Here is a 16,802-nt window from a genome sequence, read left to right as displayed (position 1 = left end):
CTCGTCGAGCAGCGTCGGAAATCTTACCCACCTTCTCGACTTGCAAGGTTTTATTGCGATAGAAATTATATGGACACTTCAACCGGATTTCTGCCGTCGCCGTCGCCGTGAGGTTCCCTATAGATAAAATCTTCGCTGCGCGCCGTATGCCCGAGCGGAAGCGTGCGGGGACGCGCGCTGTCACGGAGAGCGAACGCACTCATGGCGAATTCCATTGGGAGAACAGGAGCACTCAAAAGCACGCTGAAAGTGCTCTTTCCAGAGGCGGCGTGTTTCAGTGGTCGAACAGGAGTGGGAGAGCCGTCATCCAGTGGTAGAACAAGAGCAGTTTCGCTGCGCCGAGAGCAGCCGGGAGCAGTCCGGACTGCTCTCGCCTGAAAAGCGGAGTACGGAGGAAGTCACGTGACTTAAACCGTCATATCCTCCTCATTTTTTTATTTTGGTTCAGCCGGCGAGCGCAGCGGTAATGGCGGCGGCAAAGCGTGTTCGCCTTGAAGTGCTTGAGACGCTGGATGAAGAGAGCTCATCTTCAGATTCGAGTTTGAGTTCCACGGACGACTCTAGTAGCGATGATGACGACTACGAAATGTATGCAGCGGCGTTTCAAGAGCTATTTTCGCTGCCGGAGCAAAGACCGAAAGTGGATTCGTACATTGCAAAAACAGTGTCTTCCTACTCCGACGAGGAGGTGAGTCATTCAGCTTCCATGGGTGCTGAGATTGTTAAAGCGCCTGTTTCTTTCTCTTTTTATTTTTTCTAGTTCAAAAGAAATTTCCGCATTACACGGTCAGTGGCGGAACTCTTGGCAGCTGAATTCGCCAAGTCACCGCATTGCCCTAAAAAGAGAGATCGCGGTGGCCTTCCTCCCAAATCTCCTGAAGAACACATTCTGTCCTTTCTTTGGTGAGTTGTGTTGTGTATAGTCAACATGAACAGATACGTGGCCGCCACGAGCGTCGGTGTGTTTGCGAATGCTGCTGTCGTTAGCTAAAAGCACTTTGACTTCTGCTTGGATGATGGGAACATTACAGCTTGCAAAAAATGTGTTGCACCAGAAGGTACAACTTTTAGTTGTTACAATACGCACGGCATGCTGCTAACGGGGGTCAAAGGTAGAACAATGAAAATGGGATGTGAAATACGTTTTTTTTTTTGTGTGCACCAGTAAACTGAAACAAGCTTGTTGCCAAATACTGGTTGCTAGGTGCAGTAGCAAAGCATGATTCTCTATTAATGTTCACAACAGTCTTGCACGCTATTGCCCATAAAACACTTGAATCAGCATTGAAAGCAGGCTATTCAGTGGCATGCATATACTTCATCTGCACTATTTTAATTTGACTACGCAAAAAAATTAAATTTGTTAATTAGCTCAGCTATAACAGTGCGATTCGTCACGCACGTCGAGCTCTTAAAGTAACCCACCTAAACAGGTTGGATTGCATAATCTGTCTTAGGCAATATTTTTCAATTTGTTCAAAATAATAAAAAAATGCTATTCCATTTCACCGTGCTATTTCTTCAAAGCATGCTTATTATTTTCAGGTATGCAGCCAACAAGGCTTGCATTAGGGATGTTGCTGGTCGCTTCGAAGTTGCAGAAAGCACCCACCACAGAATGATGAACCGGGTAACCTCATTTCTCCTCGACATTGCACCCAGTATCATCAAGTTCCCTAGTGACCTGCACAAGCTCGCTACTGATTTTGAGCAGGTGACCAAGCATTTAGTATATAATTTAGCACGCTGAATGGACGTTTGTTGCACTAAGCTTCTCTGAGCCACATTCTTTCGTTCAAGTTTATATATTTTTTACAATTTTTGTTGCATCATGCACGTGTAGTCCTGTGAACGTGTCCCTATAACAAAATGTCTACTGTTAGACAGCAGATAACTGCCTGCCTATAACGATACTCCCTACTTAATGAAACAAGATGCTCCCTCTGATAAATTAGTGCACTTCCTGGTGTTGCAAGCTTATTGAACTTTTCCATTACCTTTGGTCGTTGCGAGTGCAAGCTTCACTCAACCATGTACGTATTTTGTGGCTTTGAAGGTATCAAGATTCCCAGACACTATTGGATGCGTTGACGGCAGCTACATATCCATCAGGTGTCCAGCTGGCAAAGTACGCTCCGTGTACGTAAACAGACACCATTACCCATCTGTGACCCTTCAAGGCATATGCGACAACAAGAAGAGATTTCTTGACGTCAGCACTGGCGCCCCAAGTAAAATGCATGATTCAAGAATTTTCAGAAGGTCAAGGGTTGCTAATCTGCTGCCACAATTGTGCTCCAGTGTGTACCACATAGTAGGCGATGCAGCCTACCCTTTCAGAGAGCACCTCATGACACCTATTCGGGACTACGGAAACCTGGACTGCAGCGACAGAGCCTTCAATGCAAGGTTGTCGGGAACGAGGGTCCTAATTGAAAATGCCTTCGGAGATCTAAAGAATCGCTTCAGGCAATTGCACAGGTTGGACATGTGGACAGTGGACAACATGTCCAAGTTTATAATCTCATGCTGCGTGCTTCACAATCTCTGTATTGAACAGGGAGATTTGCCGGAGAACTTGTCACGAGACATGTCCCTCAGCCTACAAACACCAAACGACAATGACACTGGCCCTCCTGCAACTCAACAAAGCAGCGGCAGCAATGGATCCCAGCAAGATAACCTTTTACGTGCCTTGGCTGGTATCAAGAGAGCTCACTTGATGGTGAAGATGGGGCTGCGGAGACCGCAACCATGAACTGTAGGAATTCCTTGAAGAAATTACAACATTGTGAGCAAAAGTACATGTATTGGAGGCTCGCAGAAAAATAAAAGCTATTCAAGTTACCACCATATCACACACAAAAAAAGGCGCTGGTCGGCCGTCCATTTACATTTGTCCAGGGTAGTGCCTTGTTTTTGTACCTAAATAGTATACAATAAAAATGCATTGAAACCAAGCAATCCAGTTGTATAGTAGACATATTTAGGACTAGCACATAACACGGAATTCAAAAGCATAAAGGGCAGGACAACTCGCAATTTTTGCATGTTGTCCCGTCGTTTCAACGTCTCTTGTACTAGTCCTGAATATGAAATATTTTATTTCTGAAGACCGAAGGCTTGACGCAAAATTTCCATTTTCTCATTGTGCATTTTGCGCCTTTCGTCAAGAAGTGCCTGTCGCTCTACTTGCCGTTGAGCTCTGCGGTTTTCTTTCTCGGCATCTCTGGCAGCTTTCCGACACTCCCGCTCTTCATTTATTGCCTTCATTTCAGAAAAAAACAATTGCATGTGTTGCAGGCGTACAGTGCTTGAACGCGGTTTTACATCAGCATTTGGCGACTGGCTTTCACTTTTCTCAATGCTCTCTGCATTTGGTGAGACAAGGCTTGGAGATTCCGGCGAGTCCTTGAAAATAACCCCTGAGGCATCTCTTTGCACTTCTGGTTCAATGCTGTCGTCAATGGTTTCTATTTTGCGAATCTCGTCGTCGAATGGCACAGGGCTCGGTGATGCTCCAGATCTGTTGTTGTTGTCTGAGGCAGCCTTGCGACGTCTGATCACAGTCTTGTAGCGGTTCTCACATTGTTCTGGTGTTTTCTTGATGCCAAGTATAGCTTCAACATCCATGGAGATTTGCTTGAAAGCCTGTTTCTTGTTTTTAAATTTCTTGAACGGGCCAATCTGTGGGAAGTACTTATAGTAGTACTCTAGCAGCAGCTTTGTCTGTCCCTCGGTCCATTCAGCAGCTGGAATAAAAATACATTTTAGACAGTGAACAGAAACACTAAACGCTGAGGCACTCACCACCACCTCCTTTCCTGATGCCCGATAGTCTCGCCTGAGCTTGCGCCTTCCCGTTATTTGGTGCTGGTGTAATGCATGACAAACTTCTTTGCAGGATTACATCTGTACCACCTGTGAGGGCGAAAGAACAGTAAATAAAGGGCTTAAAATAATAATAATGCAAAAACATCTGTGTGCTTGTGTTGCAGTGCATGTTAAAGAACCCCAGGTGGTCAAAATTAAGCTGGAACCCTCCACTATGGCGTGACTATTTTTGGCACATAAAACCCCAGGAAGAAAATAAGAAAAACAATACTTACCACCCCCAGTTGGAATGCATGATGGTCCAGCCTCCATGCACCCTCCATCACTTGCTGGTATTTGCTTATTGGCAGCCGAACTGGTACGCAGCACTGCATCTGTTTTCAAACATGATGGAAAGGTATTAATTTACTCATACGACATAAAATAGGCCCTTAAGTAAAAAGCTACTTTACGCTTAGAGACATTGTCATAAGCTTGGATATCAGAAGAATACAGCAGGTGGAAAAGGAGTTCAGTAAATTAAGTTGCATTGGTTTTTAACAGGGCTGCATGAAATGTGGCACAAATCATTAATAATTCAGAAACACTTGTGACATGTAACATTCCTTATGTGCGTCACCCCAAAGTTGCTTGAAAACAACCAGAAAAGCTTCACTGTCTCACCTGGGATGCTGGTCTCTGGTATCATCAGACTTGCTTGCTTTTGGGTAGCATAAGTGGACAGAACAGCCGCTGAAATGGGCATATACATTAGTGAGTGTTCTCGTCGCGAATTTTTTTTTCAAAAGCAGCAGCTATCGATTATGCAGCTGAAAGATACCCGAGAGTTTTACTATATCAACTTGGCAGTTAAACGCCCTTTAGTTTACAACATTCACTGTAGTCACTCGTAGCTGGCTTCGTGCGAGGTAAAGCAGCAAAAAGCAGGAGCATAGAAAATGGGTGCTTTGGCTCACACACATGAAATCGGCTTGTGTTTGCACTGCGTCCCGTCTGTTTCTTTAGCCGTCTGTGTGTTTCTGCAGTACTGTGTAAATAATGCCATACCAACTAGCCCACCACTCAGTTCTTTTTGTGTGTTAGCTTTAACGTCACAGGCACCTACGCTGATACAGCTCGTATTGCAGTAAACTGCATTGGTAGAAACGGCCTTGCATTTTTTCACTATCTGTAAGGAGATGTTGGTGGCTGTTAGAGGGCATCGGCTACATCTTTTACGAATTCATAAATTAGTTTAAAAAAAAACGTCATACAAAAATGTATGGAAGACGACAGACCTAAATTTCACCACATACAACAAATATAATTTTTCTGAGAAGTTAACAAGTTTTCGAGTGTGCATGTTGACATGAGGCAGACCTTGGTGAGAAGCACAATGTACCCAACCACATATAACACTACAGGAACACGATAATGTGAGTGAATACACAAAACAGGTGTATATTAAAATGAATCATTTTGGCAAATACAGTCACCTAACAATGTTAAAATAATAAACATTTAGATATTCCAAATTCTTCAAGAAACTGCACTAATGCACATGCTGCTCTGTGTTGTACATGTGCTGACGGCCATGCACCCAATATTTCATCTAGTTATATTGCTCTTCCATCCAGAGCTTTAATATTCGCAAAAAAACATGTAAACGTGACTGTCAAAATTTTTGCAGTGTAACAGCATATGTTATTTGTCTTTTCCGGCCTCCTCACAACAGCACACAGCCCTGTCAAATTTTCTTGCCTTGTGCAAGAAGCACTTAGTATAGCGTGTATTGCTTAACGAAACAGGACCAGAGGCAAAACAAACTTGCATGCAAAAACAAACTTCTCTACAGCGCACTGCTGGTGAGGAAAACGCACACTTGCGATATGATCTGTATATCATAAATTTAATTATTTATGCGAAGTCCTGTTCCGTGTTGCAGAAGTGTAGCGTGTAATCGTTCCGTAGCCGGTTTCTAAGCATGGAGTGGTGCAAGTGCACGTAAAGCTCAAATTAAGCCACAATTGCAAATGCAGGTGAACATGGAAACGGAACAAGGCATTGGAGCAGTCTCGGAATAGCTCGCATTCGAATTTATGCTGACAGCAGCTACAAGTTGGGAACTATAATAGGTACGGCCAGCTAAATATTTCGCTGATCCACGGTGCTTCACTCGCATGCATTATACAAGTGAGTTGGGGTACCTATACACAATCGGCTATACGCGTGGCCGCTCGCGATAAAAAGCGTGGCGCGCTACATGTCGAAGGCGTGCGCATGCCAAATACGAAACAATGAAATCAAGTTCGTCTTACCTTCTGTTGAAGACGGCGACTTGCCCTGAATAATAGAAAGCATAATGCGCTGGGCTTCACAATCCATGATATCATATAATCTTTCTCAGGCGGAAACGTGGGATGCGTCGGCGTTGCACAAAAGTACTACGTAGTACGCGACCGCAAACGGTCTCAGCGTTGCGCCGTTCGCGCCCGGCAGATCACAACACAATCGCACGTGTTTTGCCGCTCTCCCGCAGAGAATGCTGGGACGTCGATTGCTTTAGTCACGTGGTACATTTCTCCTTACACGTCCCCCTCGCACCTGCTCTCCGAATGCACGGCGTATTCCAGTGGCAGGTCGAGTGTCCCTGCTCTCACTGCGCTGCCACCCGACTCCGCACTGCGCGGCGCCCTGCTCCTGTTCTCCCAATGGAATTCGCCATCAATCTCCCACGCGCAAGCAAGGAAGGGGGAAGCCAGCGCCGGAGGGAGCGGGGGGGGGGGGGCACTTCTACTCTGCCAACAACCGCGCTCGTCGCTCGTCCGCACAGTCTCTTATCTCTCCCACGCGCAAGCGAGGAAGCGGGAAGCCAGCGCCGGAGGGAACGGGGGGGGGGGGAGGGGGGGGCGCACTTCTACGCTGCCAACAACCGCGCTCGTCGTTCGTTCGACCGCACCGTCTCTTATCTCCCCACGTCTCTGACCTTTATGCGCCGTGCATTCGCCGCTCAGTTTCCGTTGAAGCGATAGACCGCACGTACCTTCGCCGCTGCGGCGTACGCGCTTGCTGCCAGCGTTTTGACAGTCCTTGTCTGCAGTCATTCAGTGTGATCTATTCATGTTTGTTTGTGCGCGCTCACACCACGCTTGTTCATTTAGGTAGTAATAGTCGGGCCACATTTTCTAACGCACGCTACACATGCAATGCTGCCCGGATCGGCAGTGCAGAGCTACAGGTGTGTCCCTTCACACTCGCTGCCCACGGGAAGCGCTTCTCATCAACACCACCGTTTCACACGCGCCTTCTCGTGGTCATCGTGTCTCTCTTCATGTCGGTCTACTTACGCCGCAGCACACCTGCTTACTTAATCAGCTCATGTTTACTACAATTCATATTGCTACCAAAGCGGCTCACCTTACTTCGTATGACATTGCTGTGTTGCTATCGCATACGTTGCTTCGCCCTTAGGGCGAAACTGTGACATTTTTTATATAAATACGCATTGGGTTCCGCAGCGAAACGTCGCCTTCCCTCCCTCCCTCCCTTCCGTCCCCCCACGGCCTTTCGCACTACGGAAGAAGCCGCGTTTGCTTTCTATATACGGTGATTGTAAAGGAGGAAAAAGACGCTTAATTCTGCAGCCCTTCAGCAAGCACGGCGCAGAACGCGTGTTTGCTCTCTGCCGTGTGTTCGCTCCCCGTGAAAGCGCGCGTCCCTCACGCGCTTTCACTCGCACATACAGCGTCTGGAGCGCGGCGACGATTTCATCGCCGTTAACATCATACGGAACCTCACGGCGACGGCGTCAACGACGCCGACGGCAGAAATCCGATTTGGTGTGTCCATATAATTGCTATCGCAATAAAAGGAAACGCCCCAGCTCATGCGCGAAGAATTAGAACAGGGAAGATGATAATGGCTATGTACAAATGAAAACGACGAAGTACGTTAATAGTGCTTACAATACTATTTCTGCAGTTGTAAGTGAAAACCGGGCTCAAAATATCAATGACGCACTTCACTGGCAGAATATGTACACCAACGGAAACACAGCTGTATGAAGTTTTTCTGTTTTGACTAACTGAAAAAGAAAAAAAAAACACGACGGCTTCTGTTGCATCGAGAAATATTGTATCTTTATTTAATGGAGCAAAACTGGACCTTTGAGCGTTATTGTAATGGAACTTTTTGGTACTAACGTTCATTAAAAGCGTAAACCACAGGATCACATTATGCCATATTTTCAGTATGAATTCCATATAAAGTTCTTACCCTTGGTCAACTAGAATTAACATAATTCATTAGTACTCCCTGAACACTTAGAAAGAGTTTGAAAGTAATATACATCTTTATACTTTCTCACCATTTTGTGGATAGTATTGGAAAAACTTCAAATGAGAGTTGATCTGATTCATCTCGAGTGCGCAGCAATTTATTGAGGTAAAGATTCATGCTTAGTAGCAAGTTACTGGCATGTCCACTTGTCCAAACGTTGGCTCCTGCTGTCACCTTGTTCTCGTGTTGCTCATCGTCTTGAATCTCCATCTCCGGCATTCACCGCGTTTTCCCGGCATATAGCATTGAAAGGCCGTCTCTCTGAGCTGTTTAGGAGATGATAAGTCGTCGTGTATTACACTTCTGTAAATAAACGAAATTAGTGATTCATATCAGCGTGGTTTATCAACTGGCCAACCCTCCTCGCTGACGCCATTTCAGCGGCGAGCAAGGTGAGCTACAGGAGTTTTCTAGTATGGCCCAGGATAGGCTCCAACGTTTGCGTTGTTTCCACGGCCGATTAGAGCGACACTCTGGCAATCGGATCGATCAAACACCTAACAGTCAAGGGCAAGCAACGCGCGGTGCATGCATATCTGCTCCCAGGAGAACATACCCTTAAAGAGGTCATTCACGTAGTGGATCCTTACACCTAAACCGGAAATGCTCCTAGACGAACTATGGATATTTGGTCCGTCGACGGTGACATTGTCGGAGCCAGAATGTTGTTATGCAATAGCTCCTCCGCAGTCAGCTTCTTCAACGGCCCTCACATACCAAACCTAGTGTACCACAGAGGAGGGCAACGAACCTGGCACGCCTTCAGAAGCACGGTACAACTCTGCAACAAATTCAAGAAATCTGGACACGGCACCAACGTTTGCCCCCCCCCCCAGACTTGAGAGTGTAGGACACGTGCGGGGCAAAAGAACTCTGCTAGACCATCAGCAAACGCCTGTGCAGCACTTGCAACGGTGAGCACCGAGCGGGTTTAAGGACGGCCACGAAATAACAAGGGAAGCGACGACCACAACCCGAACAGTACGAAAGCAGAAACCAAAGAGATGGCTGAGCACGGAAACTGACTCAAGCAACCTCAACAACAACATGCCTAGGGACAACTTCAGAACAGGAAGCAGCTCCACACAAGGCGCCGAGATCAGTGTCCATGAACTCGAGCCCAGGAACCAGGTAGGGATCTAGGAGCGGCGCCGGGGGCAAGTAAGGAGCAGATCCCGAAGCCGGGTAGACAACACGAGAGATCAGGCGCCCAACAAGGAGAGCTGGGCGAGTGTTGTATCTCCCAGCGCTCCTAGCAAAACACCACAAATAACATCTGATAGAGAAAAGTAGCTAATTGACGAGAATAATATAATGACCGAAATGGTCAAAAGTCTTACTGCCCCGTTAAAGAACTATCAGACAAGAGAGAGAGATAATTTATTTGAAGGAAGGCAGAGAGGTCGGCCTGAGCTAGCATGCTCTAGCCTGCTACTCTGCACAGGGGGAGGGGGGAACGGGGACATAAAGGCTGGATGAGGGCTGATGATGACATAGAAGAAGGATGTACAACGGTAAAGGCAAGGTCAGCATCCTCATGGCTATCAACAAAGTCCAAAAAGGTCCTTCAAACGTGTCATCTACCTTCCAGAGCATGGACGGAGTCACGAATACAATTGAAAGTTCACAAAACCTCGCCGCGAAGAAGCTTGTGTATGGGCTTCTCATGCGTGAGCACCACAGGTGCCAAGCAAGGTAATTAAATTATGTAAAGAGCAGCGATCAGCTGCTCCAGTGCGGCGATGACATGCACGGCGCTTTTAGCGGCCGGAGTCTGGAGACCACAGAGAATCACGCGCATTGATTCTAGCAGGCATTTCAGCATTTTTTTCAACGCTTTCTTGGTCATTCTTTTCAGCTCCTTGCTTGCCTATAGGGTTATCGGCTTTACTAGCCCTTGAATCCACTTCTTGATGTAGAGGAACACTACGGCATGGTATCGTAGGCGTGGATCTACTGGGTAGCGAAGGCCACTCCGTGTCTGTGCCACCCAGGGGCGACGAATGTGCGCCCTGTGCTCTCGGAGATCCTGAATTTGCTGTAGGCGCGGTTACCGTCCTTGATGCCGGCAAAGGCAGAGGTTGTCGAGGCCCCTGTGGCCCACAATCCAGTTCTCCTGAAGTCATTGGATGACGCTTCTTATGCGAGCGTTGTCTGTCTCGGCGAACAGATTGAGCAGCCTGTCTATGGGAAGACTTGCTTTTTGCCATTTTCCGGAGAATAAGAACTTCCTGCTGCATCTTCGGGCAATCCTTCGACGTTGCTTCGTGAGAGCCAGGACAGTTGGGACATTTCATTGAAGGTGCATCACAGTCGGCGGTATTATGTTGCCCACCGCAACGCTGGCAGGCCACTTGATTTCTGCACACAGCGCTTACGTGACCAATCTTGAGACATTTCCGACACTGCAGAGGCCTCGGGACGAATGGCCGGACGTGGTGTATCACGTACCCCACTTTGACAGTCATTGGCAAAGTTGACGAAGCAAATACTAGTTTGATGCACCGGGAGTTCCCCAAGCGGTGAATCTCAAGAATCTGCACCGATGAACTCAGTAAATTCCTGAGGTCAACATTCTTCATGTCAAGGTCGACATCAGAAATTACACCAGTCGTTGACTCCTTCCCGTAAGTAAAAAAGGAACGGACGGGAATCCCGCTTAATGTTGCAATGGTCTTTAACTTCTCTATTATAGTTGAACTCTTGGCATCTACCGTCAGGATGTTTTTTCGAGAGTTGATCCGGATTTCGTTGACTTGACCAGAGGCCACACTTTCAAAATATTCATATAAAAACTGCCTACTTAAGGAGTTCAGGTTCTGTGACGCCGTAACCGGCAGGTAAGAGACCATGAAAGACTGCTGCTCCCTCTCGTTAGATGAAGTCTGCTCACTTGACATCTGGCGCATCCTCTTCACACGACGGCCCATGACTACGGTGTATTCGTTGTCGGAGTCCATGGCTTCGGGCGTTGAGCTCTCCCGGGAATGGAGCTGGTCGGAGCTGCCAAAGTCACGTTGCCTAAACATGAGCGATGAAGTAGACGGCTGACCTTGTTCAGGTGGTCGTGCGAGCGTCTTCCTGCTCATTCTTGATGAGAATACGTTGACGAAACTGGCAGAACCGTAAAAGACTGCATAATAGCGAGAGGCCCAGAGCACCGGTGAGCCCTGAGCACTTCTTTCTCTTCCTCTCTATATTATCAGACAGGATATACACACTAAAACACAAAACAAAACAAAGAGTATGGGCGGCCAACACCACCAACACCCCTCACCAGCTACTCACAAGAACCCACTAGCGAAGAAAGCAAACTCACGGATGTGGAGACCATGGGATCATGAACGTGGTAGGCCAACATCTAATGAACTTCCAGAGAAACGTGAACCGTGTGCTCCAAACACAGATGACAAAACAAATAGGCTATTTGAACAGCTCAAGCAACACAAAGTCGATGTGTTAAATACGCACAACAAACAAGTCGAGAAAAGGAGTGCAGAACGAGGTACATCACTATTCCAAAACCTCACATTGGGTAATAACATGGCAGACCTAACTAATAGCTGAAATGGCTCAAAACTGTGGAGGCACAACAGACCGACTAGAGATATGGCAATGGACTTGTCGAAGCTTTCACAGGAAATCAGGAACACTGCGAAAGAAATGAATACGACACCGATACCTGCCGACGTCATCTGCCTCCAGGAAATTGGCGTGAAGCCAGGTAAACTCAAAGGATACTGCAACCTGATAGACTACAACAACCCCGAGTAACCGCTTTAGCATCAAAATCAGTAACTGTCACACAAAGTACGATTTTACACCTTGACATATATCACTAGATGATCACAATTATCCCTCGAAAGAAGACCAAACAATACACGCATATCACGCATTAAAGCCTCCAGGTAGCATGTGTGGGTTTATTAACCAGTTGCATTCACCTAAAAAAATCACGTACACGTGATGCATTAGGCAGAAAGGATGTTCCACATCCGCCGTCAAGGCCTTGAGTGGCGACGCTGGCTAAGACTCCCAGGTTTAGTTCTCGCAGTTAAACATAAATACCTCAGAAGGATGATGGGACAACGGCTCCGCCGTGGCTCAATTGGTCAGAGCATCGCAGGCGCAATGCGAAGACGTGCTTCGTGCCCCACCTGCGGCCAGTTGTTTTAGATGCGAAGCAGCTTATGGCGGGGGCTTTGTCCGTCCTGCGTCCCGCGGCGTCCCACACCCCCCCAGCGCATGCGCGTCACTCCCCCTCTCTCTCCTCTCCTACGCTCCTCCCTTTCCCTCCTCTCGGAATGCTCTACTGTACGGAGCGGCGCCCTCGTCTCACACCCCCACAGCGCATGCGCGTCCTCTCCCCCTCTCTCTCCTCTCCTACGCTCCCCCTTTCTTTCCTCTAGAAATCCGGAGCGGCGCGCGCAACAGGTGGTGCGACAGCTGCATACTCCACCACGCCCCCAGTGGAGTATGCATGAGGCGCGCGCACCGCCAAAATGACGGCGCGCGCGCCTCATTCTCTCTCCTGTGCAGCGCCGCGATGAGAGCTCGGGCCGCTGCCGCGAAACCATCTCCCGCTCAAGCTAACCATCTCCTCGCTGCTTCGCATCCACACATGGTTCCCTTTAGCGGGAGATGGAGTATTTTTTTTCATCCATTTCTTTTTTATTAATATATAGTGTCTTTAAATCAACGAATAAATAAAAGAAATGTCCCGTATGCTGTCCTTGGTGTCCTTTGTTGGTTTCTTATGACATGGCTCATAAAAATCGGACCATCGGTTTCCTTTCTTCTCGTTATATATATATATATATATATATGAACGAGAAGAAAGGGAACCAAGGGGCCCGATTTTTATTCATCATATCATAAGAAGATAACAACTGACACCAAGGACAACATAGGGGAAATTACTTGTACTTACTAATTGAATTAAAGAAATGATAAATTAATGGAAAATGGAAATGGATGAAAAAACCGCTGTCCGCAGGTGGGGAACGGACCCACGTCTTCGCATTACGCGTGCGATGCTCTCACCATTGAGCTACCGCGGAACCGTTTTCCCATCCACTTTCTGGGGTATTTATGTTGTACAACTAGATCTAACCCTGGGAACACCACAGAAAGTGGATGGGAAAACGGTTCCGCGGTAGCTCAATGGTGAGAGCATCGCACGCGGAATGCGAAGACGTGGGTTCATTCCCCACCTGCGGACAGTTGTTTTTTCATCCATTTTCATTTTCCATTAATTTATCATTTCTTTAATTCAAATAAGTAGAAGTAATTTCCCCTATGTTGTCCATGGTGTCAATGTTTGTTGGCTTCTTATGATATATATATATATATATATATATATATATATGCTCCGTGCGTGAGCTCAGACGTGTGTGTAGGTTAGTTCCTGACTGCTCGTTGCCAATGCAATATCGTACAATTGATCCTGAGGTTTCTATGGGAACAAATTACATAACGGTGTTAGTGTCGTTGACCTTTGTGCATTTGACCTTCTTCCTAGAAATAGACCCTTTTCGCGTGGGTGCCCATAATACCATATCACAAAAGTCCCCCAGCCGCAGGTGCCAGAAGAACACCTGCTGCTCTCTCGAAAATGTGAATAAACATAAACTTACCTGACGATAATGAGAATTAATTTTGTTTATCCCACCCGTGTGGGCGTTTCTCCAGAAACATATAAGAACTTTGCCGTATGACCGCTGAGCCACCAGATATCGTCCCTCGTGAAAAATCAGGCCGGCTTCCAGGGTCAACATTAATATGGTTCTGTTGACAACTGGTATTACGTATGTTGTCCACTACACAATAGACAGGTCGGTCAATGGCTCTTGCAACCGTATACCTTAGATTACACGTTCGTTATTTTTTTCATTGCAAATGTGTCATCTTTATCATCTTATACGGCTTTGTACGCAATCGGATTTGATTTGAGCTGTATTTCGATAGACAGCTGTTTACGTCTTTTAGATCATCTTTGCGCTTGCATTGACACCACGTATATTTGCCGTCTCCTTGCTATTGTTTCCACCAAAGCTAGCCTTGATAGTGCCAATTGCTGTTGTTTTTGCGTATTTGTTTAGTACTCAACCCACGCCTGTAATAGCCCCTCTGCGAGCTAACTGTACCAAGTAAATAGATAAGTAAATAAAGAAATGATTGAATGAATGAATAAATAAATAAATAAACAAAAAACTAAATAAACAAATAAATAAATAAACAGTCCACGTGACCCGCTTAAAGCCCTACTACGACCCTCTTGTGCTTGCAGCGCCTAGAGTCGCCAGGATGGCTCCTCTTCGCCGCCGGGGCCAATGCAGTGGAGAAGAGCGTCACGAACTATTGAGAGAGGATGAGGACGTCCGGCAGCCTGGAGAGCGCGAGACAGCGACGGACGCTCTTGGGCCAAGGCTGTTGTTACGTAGCCCTGTTTGTAAATAAACCCCCTTACAAAATAAGTAAGATATTCAGGAAATTAATTTGAGCACAACAACCCGCCAAACGGTAATCGTTACACCACGTGGGCACCAGGAAGAAAAGAAAAAAAAAAGACTTTTGAAGTGTCCACCTGTCATACATCACTTTCCTCGCATGACGACAAGGTTATTTGTAGCCTTGAGTTCAAGCTCATAGTAGATCTACCACGAGCTAGGCTTCCAACGATATCTATCGTTAGTCGAGGTTTTTGTTTCGGTTAAGAAAATGCGGTTGAGTTCCAGTTGAGCTCCGAAGCGAGAAACTAACAATTGAGATCAGCTTGAGCAATTTTGAAACGGTTTATTCTGTTATTCTGACACCTAATGCCGCGCGAAGCCCGAACAAAAAGCACAAGAAGTAGACGAAATAATGGCGAACGGAGCACCATTGTTGTATTGCTTACGCGCTCCTCTCATGCAAACCCAAGATGATTGTTCCAGAACAAGCCTTTTACATCCCAGCTCAAGCCAATGCCCGAAGACAGGACAAAAGGCCCAAGACGTAGACACCAATGACCAGCCAACCGAGCACCATTATTGTACTGCTTGCGGCCTCCTTTAATGCCACCGCAAGTTTACTTTTCCAGAGTAAGCCTTGTACAAACCAGCCCCCCAGGTCTGCACAATCCTGCTATGTATGTTCCTTTGCTTGACATAGGAATGTTCACAGAAAAACACTATAAATCGGTTATCACCAAAACTCCATAGTGCTTCTGAGCCGCAAAAAACAACTAAATAAAGGTATGCGTGTTGCTCTGCATTCTGAACACCGTAAAATTACAAGTGTTAAAAACACCATTAATTACAAGTCGGCGTCAAAGAGCTGCATTGAACGGCGGTACCTATTAAGTCCCGCATATACTGTGACCGATGTCGCCGAGGCTCGCTGGAGAGCTGCGCGTATATACACATTGCTACATAGTCAGTGACCGAAGTTCGGCCCACCGTTGGTTCCGAACCCTGCTACCTCAGCGGAGCAGCCCGAGGCGCTACCCATTTGACCGTGCACTATACTGTAACCCAAGTAGGTAGTAAAACGGCTAGAGACTTACATAAATAGATAGATAGACAGACAGTTAGCCCCTTGAACGTGCGTGAAATACCTTAAGAATGCAAACACAATACAGTAATCACACATTCAATGCGCACGTCCGAAGATATGCCTTGAGACTATACGTAATTTAACTGAACCCGTTTCTATACCAGTGTGATCAAAAGCTTTGGGCAATCCAAGAAGTCATTCGTTATTTCAGAATTTAATTACCAGGTAATCTATTATAGCGTCATCAATCTTTCCAGACCAAGCTTAGTATGTTTGTCTTTAACTGTTTTCCCACATAACCTGAGTCTCCAGGCAGTCCATGTTTGAATATGTAGCGCTCCGAGATGCTGTGCTCAGGGAACGTGGTTCGACGCCATCCGTCGGACTAATCTATGTCACCGAGTATGTGGCAATGTGTACACATATGCAGCTCTTGAACGAACCTCTTTCACGCCAACATGTGTCACTGTACAGATGCAGGACTTGCCACGTACCGGTGTTAATAAACCTGTATAACGCCATCTTCGGTCACGGGGTATGGCTGCCGCTCTTGACTAAATGTCCTGGACGCCAACTTGGGCAACTAGGTATGCGGCATTCGGAGTGTGACGCCCTACATGCAGTGACGAAAAATATCTCTTAATTTTATCCGATGCTCCCTGACCAACTCGCGCATGCTCGATGCCTCACGATGCCAACGTCTCCCCAATTTGGCCACTGACTATGTGCCACTGAGTGTACGGAAAGCCAGCATTTGCAACCACTGATGGGCCACGCTTCTCCTTTCGAAGAAGACGCGCGTGCTTCTCGGCAGTACCTCTACGTGGCTCAGAGTATCCAGAGGGGCGGGAGAGAGGATCTCGGTTCCTGCCTGACGCGCTTCTCATAGATCGCACGCAGTGGCACGCCATGCATTTCGGAGACCACGAGCAGGTTTCGTGGGGGCGCCGCTAGCCCGCGCCAAGTGTTCTTTAGGAAGAGCGAAATGTAAGTCCCGCAGCAGTACACGTCTCATACACAACTGGTATCTTCGGGGGCAAAACGCTGTGTGCCAGTATTTATTCAAAGCTGAGCGCTTTACGGTCGACAGTCATCGGGAGTTTGGTTCTTTCGCA

At 46.9% G+C, this 16,802-nt stretch overlaps 2 protein-coding genes and 1 non-coding gene across 3 annotated transcripts; 2 read left to right on the top strand and 1 right to left on the bottom strand.

The window, feature by feature from the left end:
• Positions 1 to 203: 203 nt before the first annotated feature.
• LOC119461729 (putative nuclease HARBI1) lies at positions 204 to 2,878 on the top strand. Its single transcript, XM_037723099.2, has 4 exons — positions 204 to 688; positions 761 to 903; positions 1,546 to 1,714; positions 2,057 to 2,878. Exons 1-4 carry the CDS (start codon positions 467 to 469, stop codon positions 2,756 to 2,758), a joined length of 1,236 nt encoding a protein of 411 aa, XP_037579027.1. The 5' UTR covers positions 204 to 466; the 3' UTR covers positions 2,759 to 2,878.
• Positions 2,879 to 2,968: 90 nt separating this feature from the next.
• LOC119462453 (uncharacterized) lies at positions 2,969 to 6,496 on the bottom strand. The gene is made up of 5 exons (XM_037723800.2): positions 6,132 to 6,496; positions 4,498 to 4,566; positions 4,110 to 4,208; positions 3,811 to 3,921; positions 2,969 to 3,752 (listed from the first exon to the last, which is right to left on the bottom strand). Exons 1-5 carry the CDS (start codon positions 6,196 to 6,198, stop codon positions 3,103 to 3,105), a joined length of 996 nt encoding a protein of 331 aa, XP_037579728.1. The 5' UTR covers positions 6,199 to 6,496; the 3' UTR covers positions 2,969 to 3,102.
• Positions 6,497 to 13,300: 6,804 nt separating this feature from the next.
• Trnap-cgg (transfer RNA proline (anticodon CGG)) lies at positions 13,301 to 13,372 on the top strand. The gene has a single exon. It is a non-coding gene; the product is annotated as a tRNA-Pro (tRNA).
• The last annotated feature ends 3,430 nt before the right edge of the window (positions 13,373 to 16,802 follow it).

Source organism: Dermacentor silvarum, chromosome 8, assembly GCF_013339745.2.
Source record: "Dermacentor silvarum isolate Dsil-2018 chromosome 8, BIME_Dsil_1.4, whole genome shotgun sequence".
Lineage (NCBI taxonomy): Eukaryota > Metazoa > Arthropoda > Arachnida > Ixodida > Ixodidae > Dermacentor > Dermacentor silvarum.
Note: the sequence above shows the minus strand (reverse complement) of the source record. Positions and strands in the feature narration are given on the sequence as shown.